The following is a 9,298-nucleotide window of genomic DNA, read 5'->3' as shown; positions in this document are numbered from 1 at the left end:
AATCCTGGCAACCCCAGCCCAGCCCAACCCAGCCTAGACATTGTGTTGGTCGGGTTACAAGAGTTTAGTAGGGTTAAGAGGCTTGAATATGTTTCTGCGCCACTTAAAAATATTTGGACACTTCGATATAAATTTGCAAAGGGATTTCAATTTACAATCTTGAGGAAATGGGGTTGGTGTTGAAGCTTGGTTTGCTGTGTTCACATCCCATGCCCACAGACTAGGCGAACATGCGACGGTAGTGCAAGATTTGGATTTGAGATACTCAGATGTCAATGTGCCTCTACCTGACTTATCTTTTCTTATTGCAAATGTTGGCGATCCTACACATGGTACTGAAGGTTTTGATGAATTTGTTAATTCATACTAATCTTTTCTAGAGAGATCTTCGTCAGTTGCAGAGTCGGTACTCTCAGCTGGGTCCTTAATTGATCACTATACAACTTCAGAAGGATAGTATTGTGGTGCTTAGTCTAATGTTAGTTGTGCCCCAATGTGAATATTTTTATGTTGTTAACTACTTAACTCTCAATAAAAATTTGTTGTACTAAATAGGGAAACACTTAGTGAGTTCTCTACAGGTTTTGTTTTTTGTTTTTAATTGATTGTTTATTTTTGTATGTGGTTGAATGTAACTCCTTGATAACTCCATCCACCAATTAATGAAGTTACTCCAAGTTTTTAATTCCGTAGATCCTTTTCTAACAAATAGAAGATAGAATAACCACCATTCCACCATTCGCCGATCAATATTATAACTGTAAGCTATATTGTTGGAGGGATATAGGAACCAAAGACAGTTTCAAAATGTGTCCTAGCTTTAAAGAGGCAAAAAAAAATTGCAGGAAGAGGCTCGGATCACAATATCCCCCTCAGATGAAACCAAGGTTGCCGACAAAGCTTTCTCCAAACTCGCATAAAGCATCAAAGTTTAGTGACTCGGATCCTGAATCATCGTCGCCTATACAAAAGTTACCCATCAGAACTACTTATGTGGATCTAACGAATCCGAGAAAGTCAGTAAGCCCAACAGACTTAGACTTAGTAACAGTGGTCGCTTAGCTGTAAACAAATTAAGCCGATCAGTGTCATCACTACCTGAGCTAAAGAAAGAAAAAGATGTGACTACACCTGAACCAAAGGTACCAACCGCACAAACTAGAAGACTGTAAGAACCCTAAGGTTGTGAGTTCTACTTGGTCGGAATATAGGAGTGCCTACTATTATATAAAATCTTACTTGCATAGAAATTCAACTCAAATGTCCAAGGATAAATTTAAGAAGTCTTATACAATTAAAACTCTAAAGTTAACTCAATTCTTACACAATTACAAATCTTATACAATTAAAAATCTAAAGGTAACACTAACAGTCTTAGAAGTCTTAGAACTCTATCCAAACAAAACTCTCAACAAAAGCTGTAAGCAAATTGTTTTTTCTGTCGCTCAAGATCAACACTTGCAACTTGATCATAGCACTGGTTAGAAGGGCACTGGAAGCCAACCCAAACGTGAAACAAATCAGCGTCAAAATAGGCAAAGCAACACAACAAGCAATCACTCTCGGCTTCACAAGGTAATCCACTGGGTCAGTACCAAGAACTCTCAATGTATCAATCTTACAGTCTACTCCGAAACCTGCATTGTTCCCAACCCCGCTGCAAATGCACTCCATATACGCCCCAAAGGTTGCTGATACAGTCAAGTAAGTGCTGTCCAAGAAGACAATTTCTAAATCATTATCAGCTGCAGTGAATAATAGCAGCAGCTATAAGAGGAGTTAAAGCTTTAGGCAAAGAGAGGAAGAGTTGTTCAGGTTGACCTTATGGATAACGAAAAAATATATACCTCCAGAATTGCTCGGTACAATAGACGATGTATTCTTGCACTAAAAAGGAATAATGGTACGAAGTGTTAATTTTTATTTTACACACTTCATAAATATTCTAACAAAATAATATATTGAAGGGTCTAACCTTATGCGAATATATTGAAGATTCAAACATTATGCGTCATAGAAGAATTATGAATGTCTGCAAATACAAAGAGCATCCATAGAGAAAAATTGCTAAAAGAGCATAGAAGAAAACATCCACAGCAAATGGAATGTCAAAGTCACACTGGTATGTAACTTGCGAAATAAAAAATGGCTTTGCAATATCCTTTAATGTTTCCCCGTGGTGAAGATGGCTATAGACATGGGATTCCTTATAGAAGATTTCCTAATAGTGAGGAAAATGAAAGAGTTTTTAATATAGATGATCATAAAAAAGATATGGTTAGTATGAGACAATATTGGGCTTTTAGACTACAAAGAATGACACTAGAAAGTCGATTACTCTGGATAGGTGGACGTTTACGTCAAACAATCATTGTTGATGGTTATACATGTATAGAAGATCAAAGAATGTGTTGGTATCGGACACACCCAGAAGAAATTAGGACTGATTTATATAGCAATGTGATGGATGTAGTGGTCGCAGGTATATAAGTAATATTATTTAATTTTTAAATTTTATTTCCATTAGCTTATGATTTGTTTTAATCTATCAATAACCCGTTTTAAAATAAACACAGGTGATACTACAACAACATCAATTGGTAAACGTTTGATCCTTCCATCAACATTTACAGGAGGCCCTAGATACATGATACAGACCTACCAAGATGCTATTGCCATATGTAGATGGGCAGGACCACTTGATCTTTTTATTACTGTGACTTGCAATCCAAATTGGAATGAAATTCTTAGTTATCTACAAAAAGACCCTAGACTATTGCCTAATGATGTTCCTGATGTTGTGTGTCGAGTATTCAAAATTAAGTTGGAGTGCATCATGAAAAGATTGCATTATGGAAATCATTTCGGCAGAGTCATTGCAGGTTATAATCACATACCTTTTTTTTTTTTTTATAGAATAGATAATGTCCAGTAAGACTATAAATTGACGTAGAGGAAAAACCTGCAAAATGTGTCTCCATGTAGTACCTACTATCTAATCCCACTTCTCCTCAGGTAATGTGTGCATGGAATAATATGATATACAAATGTAACATTGAGTCAAAACACTTTTTATATTGTTGTTAATACTATATACACGACGATTCTTGATAGGTCACCTCAAGCAGTAACTTATACTGTAACCAAGACTATATTTGCAATTCCATTGCCACTCTACAACTCTTGCATATCCATACAAACCAAAGTAAGTAGTATTGAACAAGTTTCATTAGTAGCTTTTCATTGGTGTGAGACGCAATACCTCGAAACACTAATGTGCTGATCAAGGAAAAACGGTAATATGAATGATTCTGCCACGCACCCATCACTTAAAGGTGGAGTCTTTTGGAAAGAAAGATGAATGGAAAACCAGAAACATGGATTATTTCCTAGACAACAAACAAGAAACTATGGAAGTATTATTAGTTGTACTCTTATAATTAATATGCAACTTTTAATTTCTTATGAGTACCATTAATATCTTATGCAACTATTTCATATTATTATTGGCACCTACACCTCACTGTTATGAGTTTTTTTCTTTTGGGGTTCAAATACTGTTCTGAGTTGGCTCATGTGTTTTTACGATGAACTACAACAAGCAAATACATCATTTGGATGTTACATAGTGCATAAGAAATCTCGATGAATTGTGGTTAGTCCTATTATCTCGATGAATCGTGGTTGTTGCCGCTCCGGAGAAGCTCAATCTCGATGAATCACTTGGCTTGGGGATCTTGCAGTGTTGATTATTTCGAGGAATTAGAGAAAATTGGTGAAGGAACTTACGAGTATGTCAAATATTTAATCTTTTTATCACATATAAATGGGTGAAGGAACTTAAGACTGCATGTTGTTACTTATTATCATTCTATTTTAATGTTGCAGAGATGTTTTCAATAACAATCTTTGTGGAACAATTTAGAGATTAATGCTTAATACATGTACAAGTCAAGTAGTTGGTTCTTAGAGGTACTTATTTCAATCTTGGCAATATTATCTAAGGGCACTATGAATAACAACATGGCTAATTATAAGGAATGTTAAGTGTTTTGTGCAAAACAATTTTTTCACCATAGCATTTCTTTCTAGCAAAAAAGAATCATTTATTCGCATCACTTTCTTATTTAACATGTAGAAATTCTAAAGGAAACAGGAACTTCTTTAAACTTATTGCATGTAACCAGATTTATTGTTGTGATTTAAGCAAATAAGTTATGATAGATATGATTTCAACTTGTATAAACCATGGTTATGAAGAAGATGTTTTTCAGTGGTTTGTCCGACCTTAGAGCACCAAGAGATTTCACTATTAGAATAATTTTATAACATAAACAGGTAAAGCATATAAAGTCGAGTTCTAGACTACAATTATACTTCTTTTGTTTGTTTTACTCGGTGTCAGCTTTATTGAAGTGAGCAACTTAGTACACAAGATCGATCTCACCCACACGCAAAAGAAACAGTTGAAATACTAACTGAGACGACTAAGACTTGAGTGTACGTAATTCACAATTTTATTCTTTCCTTATAGGTTGCAAGAGGAACATATACTTCTGCAATGCATTTCCATACGGTGATACATCCCAAAAGAGACAATGGAGAAAGCTAATGAAGACAAAGAATTTGTAGCCGGGCCCAAAAGGAGAATAGGAGATAAGAAACCTGCTGCAACTGTTAAAACAGCTAAGCCTGCAGCAACTAGAAGGAATAGAGGTCAAGCCCATTTAAAGCCAAAGCTAATAACTGATGTACTGAAACCACAAAGGGCCAACTGTCGAGCGGGAAAGTATGTATTGAGTGAAAGTGAATTATCTGAGGACACTACGGATGATTCTTAGTATGATGTCAAAGAGGTAGATGCTAATGAAGATTAAAGATGACACATTTTATTGTCATGCTATGGAAAGAGTTGTTTCCTTCTGATTGTTAGATGGGTTTGTTCTTATTAGTGTCGTTGGACTGCTAAAATCGTTATTTTCTGTTTAGTTGATCAAATTGTATAACAAATCACTTTTTCCCTGAATCTTCAACCTTGGGCTTTTATTTTTTTAGATTCTTATTCTTTGTGGTTTTTGTTTTTTCTAAGAATGGATCTTAAAGGTTTCTGAAAGATTGAACTTATACGATTCTGAACTTGCTACATGTTTCAATTTCTTAAATGCAGCATGGGTTTAACTACAATGGGTCCTTAACTCCTTATCATTACAAGGCATTCATCATAAGTTTGAACACAGAATATTTAGTCTCTATAGGACCACTATCTCCCTTTATTTTTGTTACTGATTGCGTCCATTTGTGTTAAGGTTTTGTTATTAGTGAATCGACAAAGCTCCAGCAGTTACTGATTTCTCAATTGGTAGGAGTAACCTCAGTCAATGTAGTTATGAAGGAAGCGTGTAATTTATTATGTAAACTAACCATGTATTTATTTATATTAAACCGTGTATTTATTTCATGCATGTGAACTGTGTACACAATTTATATTTGGCTATCATACTCTAATCTTGGTCTAGAAGGAAACTCTAGATTAATCTTATGATTAAGGGTGCCTAGGAAAATATTTCACCTTAGTTTATCTGTTTATGTCAAGATATTGTAATTTGTGTTGTCTGCAAGATTCTCTCACATTACCATGAATGTGTAGAAGTAGATGTGGTTGTACATCCAATTGTAATTCTTCATTGGACATGGTAGTGGATCGGAGTGGGTTCTACGCCGATTAGGAGTTATAACTACATATTATTTAGGGTCTGTTTAATTGTACAAAGGTACCCTGCTTGGTCTACTAAATGAATGTTTTAGTATAAAATCTTCGAGAATTAGAAATGTTCACCAACGTCAAGAATTTTTGAGGATCCCAATAGAAGTTTATACACGTACTGTCCAATGCAAAAGTTTTTATCAAAATGTTACATAATTATAGCAGTTCATTGAGCTGCTGGAGTGTATCATTTAAAAACGTTGTTTAAGCATTTACTCTGACGTATATGTGCTTTGGGAGTTGGGACAGGCTTATTTACTAAGTAATTTAAAAAGCTTCTCTGTTTCACCTTGAGATGGAAAGTTATGCAGTATTTTTAAGTTTTACCACTGCGAAATATTTCATAATCATTAAAGAAGTGTAGTATTTCTAGGCAATCATGCATAGATTGAACCCAGTAGATGGTTTATATGTGTTTCGCCGATTGGAAACGGTGGATGCATAAATCAATTAAGTCCTATGCCATTTATAATGTTGTATATGACTCAAGGACTCAAGCAATGGCCTGATGCTTTGCTCGCAATGTACGTGATGGGTTCCAGTGACACCCAAGCAATGGCCTGATGCTTTGCTTGCAATGTTGATGGCTTCTCAGTGAGACCTCAAGCAATGGCTTGAGCTTTGCTATTATAGGTTAAATTTCAATATTTACTCATTGATGTTTTGGATATAAATTTTTTATCTATCTCAATATTCGCTTATTGACTCATAGTTAGATATGACATAGGTTATGTGCAACTCAACAACAAGATGATCATTGTGCGCAATGAATATAATTTGGTTATCGCTTAAACATATGGTATGTTTTGAGTGTTCTATTTCTTGATTGTTGCGTTATATTTTGATAGTTTATATAGGTGAGGATGATAAGAAATGTTATTTAGGACAATAATAACCCAAAAATAGAATAAAAACCTTTCAAAAAAAATTAGAATAACATAAACCCTTCAAACAAAGTATACATATATTATAAGCAATGAATAATTAACTATTAATATACATATATTATTTATTCAAGTGGACTTTAGGCTTTTGAGTCATTAGTTATCTATGTAGCAAGTCCGGCCATAGGCCGGGCCAAGTGGCTAGTTAACTTTAGTACTTAAAATACTAAAATACTCCACAACTCCCACAAAAGTACAATTACATCCCTAATAAGTAATATCTAATTACAAACCCCCAAAACTCCTTCACTTCAAAAACTCTAAAAACCACCTATCTCTAAGGGCATCTCCAATGGGGGTGTAAAATTACACCTCCACCTAGGCTCCACGTAGGTGCCATTAGGATTTTACACTTCTAATTGTATAGTATTGTATAGCTCATAAATATCCACACTCTATACTCTCTAATGGAAGAGTGTAAAAAAAATAGATTTTAAACTCGGACGTCACTCCAAGTGACGTCCCTCTTTAATTTAAACTGGGACGTCCGAGTTAAAAAATAAAGCTTCAAACGTGTGTTGAAGTGACGTCCGAGTTTTTAAGTTAAACAGACGTTATTTTAAGTGACGTCCGGGCATTTTATTAACTAATAGCGAGAGGGGAATTCCCCACCATCTCTATTAGCTAATACACTATTACCTACGGTATAGCACCCCCATTGGAGAGAGTTTTTTTTATATTTAGGGTGTAAAATTTCCACTCTATACGGTTTACACCTCCCATTGGAGATGCCCTAATAGATAATCCCGGATTATTATTCAACGTGTAGGTCAAGCACGACATATTAAATTCTACACTTTTTGGTTGCACATAAAGAAATACAGACATTCAGGTTTATCTGATATTTTTTTTCAATAACTCAAGGGTTTACTACGCGACATTTCTTCCTTATTTCCCCTGCATTTCCAGTGAGTACTTCTATTGCTCCCATCTTCAACATGGATTTGGCAAACTGTACCATGAATGCATTGCCATTCTGTAGTTGTCTAGCTAGCCTGGCCGAACCAATGTTGGTAAGAAGTGCTGCGTCAGACTGAAAGAGGCCCTGTTTTTGTGTAAGAGCTTGATAATAGTGGCTGTCGAAGGAGAGAGAGCTTCTAGGATCCATTTCCACTGTAGTTGCTGGGTCCGAAGGATTTGGACATTTTGTTCTCAAGAAATTGGCATATCTCGTATCTAGGGAAGGATCGGCATCACCATTGGCAGTAAAGTTGAACAGCCTCTTCGAGAAAGTGCCACAATGGGCTTTACCGATTGTATGAGCACCTGAACAAGTCGAATTGAAATGAATTTCTTTGTTATGTAAACACACAATCATCTATGATGCATGCAAAGTCCAACCTGGAAGTTTATGCATGTGCATACATAAACAAAGTGCGAATTCGTGCACATATACCTGATAATGCCACAAGATCATTGACATTGAGGTTTTTCTTGGCAAAGAGTTGCTGGAGAGTGGCAAAATCAGAGAAGGGTGAAGGTAAATTTCCATTTATATTCGATGCAAGTGAAACTTTTCCGTCTCTCCTACCAGTTAATACATCCCACAATGGCCTCTTGCGCTGCAAAAAAAGAAAAAAAAATATATAGCAATTATGTTTTATTTAGTATAGACTTGAACGAGGAAAATGACTTGTTCAATCAATCTCATATACTGCTAGAGATAAGGTTTTCCTCTTTGATGAGGAATGAACCTTATTCCCCTTCTTATAATCTTACGAAAGAAACCGAATCCCTTGCTGCCAATGCAACAATGTCAGCACATGATACAACCCCTGGACAATCTTTTTCGAGCTGGGTCTTAATGTCGTCGATAACATCAAATCCGGACAACAAAAGATTAGGCCCGGCCTCTTTTTCAGATTGAACGGTTCCGACGGTGTCCAATAGTAAAGAAGCATCACATCCCTGGCATACAAGAAAACATGCAATAAAAGTTAGATGAAAGTATGAAACAATGTCTAAATGTACATATATATGCATGTAATATAGATTAAGAGTCAGGAATCTCATAATACCATAACAAAGCAGTCGTGGTAGTGCACTCTTAACAGTTTAGCACCAAGGGCAGAATTTGTTGCAACCCTACTCCAAGTGATGTCCCTAACAGTTTTCTCAGCTAGCGGGCAAGTCATCTTATAGAAGTTCTTAACTAGTCCTCGTCCATTGCAAGTCCTAGCAACTCCAACCACAATAAGAACAAAGAGTAACATGCATGCATTATTCATACTGTTCAAAGACTATGGAAAGTAGTAGTGTAGCAGCAGTAGCAGCAGTAGTAGAATCAACTATCAAGGATTAATAGCAGTGCTCATAAATAAGCCAAGAACTCCCCGTCCTTTTATAGCGACAACTCGAACCATTAGAGCTTTTAAAGTCAAAATAATATTAGAATTTAAAGTCAAACAATGCCAACTTTTATGTGTTTGTCAACTTGTGTTGGGGTATAATTTGATACCAATCGATCCCCACTACATAAATAATTTGTATTTGAACTCACTTCAACTCCAGAAAAATTCTAAATATCAACTACAACCTAGCTAACATGTCTAACTCGCTAAACAACTATTAACAACAGATAATAATGTAA

At 35.6% G+C, this 9,298-nt stretch overlaps 1 protein-coding gene across 1 annotated transcript; it reads right to left on the bottom strand.

Moving 5' to 3' along the window:
* Nucleotides 1-6,992: 6,992 nt before the first annotated feature.
* Nucleotides 6,993-8,985, bottom strand: LOC147499202 (peroxidase 24-like). Its single transcript, XM_086559111.1, has 4 exons — nucleotides 8,727-8,985; nucleotides 8,428-8,616; nucleotides 8,105-8,270; nucleotides 6,993-7,974 (listed from the first exon to the last, which is right to left on the bottom strand). The coding sequence occupies exons 1-4, from the start codon at nucleotides 8,934-8,936 to the stop codon at nucleotides 7,568-7,570; spliced, it is 972 nt and encodes a 323-aa protein (XP_086415237.1). The 5' UTR covers nucleotides 8,937-8,985; the 3' UTR covers nucleotides 6,993-7,567.
* Nucleotides 8,986-9,298: the final 313 nt, after the last annotated feature.

This window comes from Coptis chinensis, chromosome 5 (genome assembly GCF_015680905.1).
Source record: "Coptis chinensis isolate HL-2020 chromosome 5, ASM1568090v1, whole genome shotgun sequence".
NCBI classification, from domain to species: domain Eukaryota; kingdom Viridiplantae; phylum Streptophyta; class Magnoliopsida; order Ranunculales; family Ranunculaceae; genus Coptis; species Coptis chinensis.
This window is presented reverse-complemented; position numbering and strand designations above follow the sequence as displayed.

What these genes read in the sequence shown, in the direction of transcription:
- LOC147499202 (XM_086559111.1), bottom strand. Translation starts at nt 8,936, where the DNA reads ATGAATAATGCATGCATGTTACTCTTTGTTCTTATTGTGGTTGGAGTT. An exon ending in CAAGGGATTCGGTTTCTTTC is followed by an intron (nt 8,271 to 8,427) that starts GTAAGATTATAA and finishes CTTTTTTTGCAG; the next exon opens with CGCAAGAGGCCATTGTGGGA. An exon ending in TGATCTTGTGGCATTATCAG is followed by an intron (nt 7,975 to 8,104) that starts GTATATGTGCAC and finishes CGACTTGTTCAG; the next exon opens with GTGCTCATACAATCGGTAAA.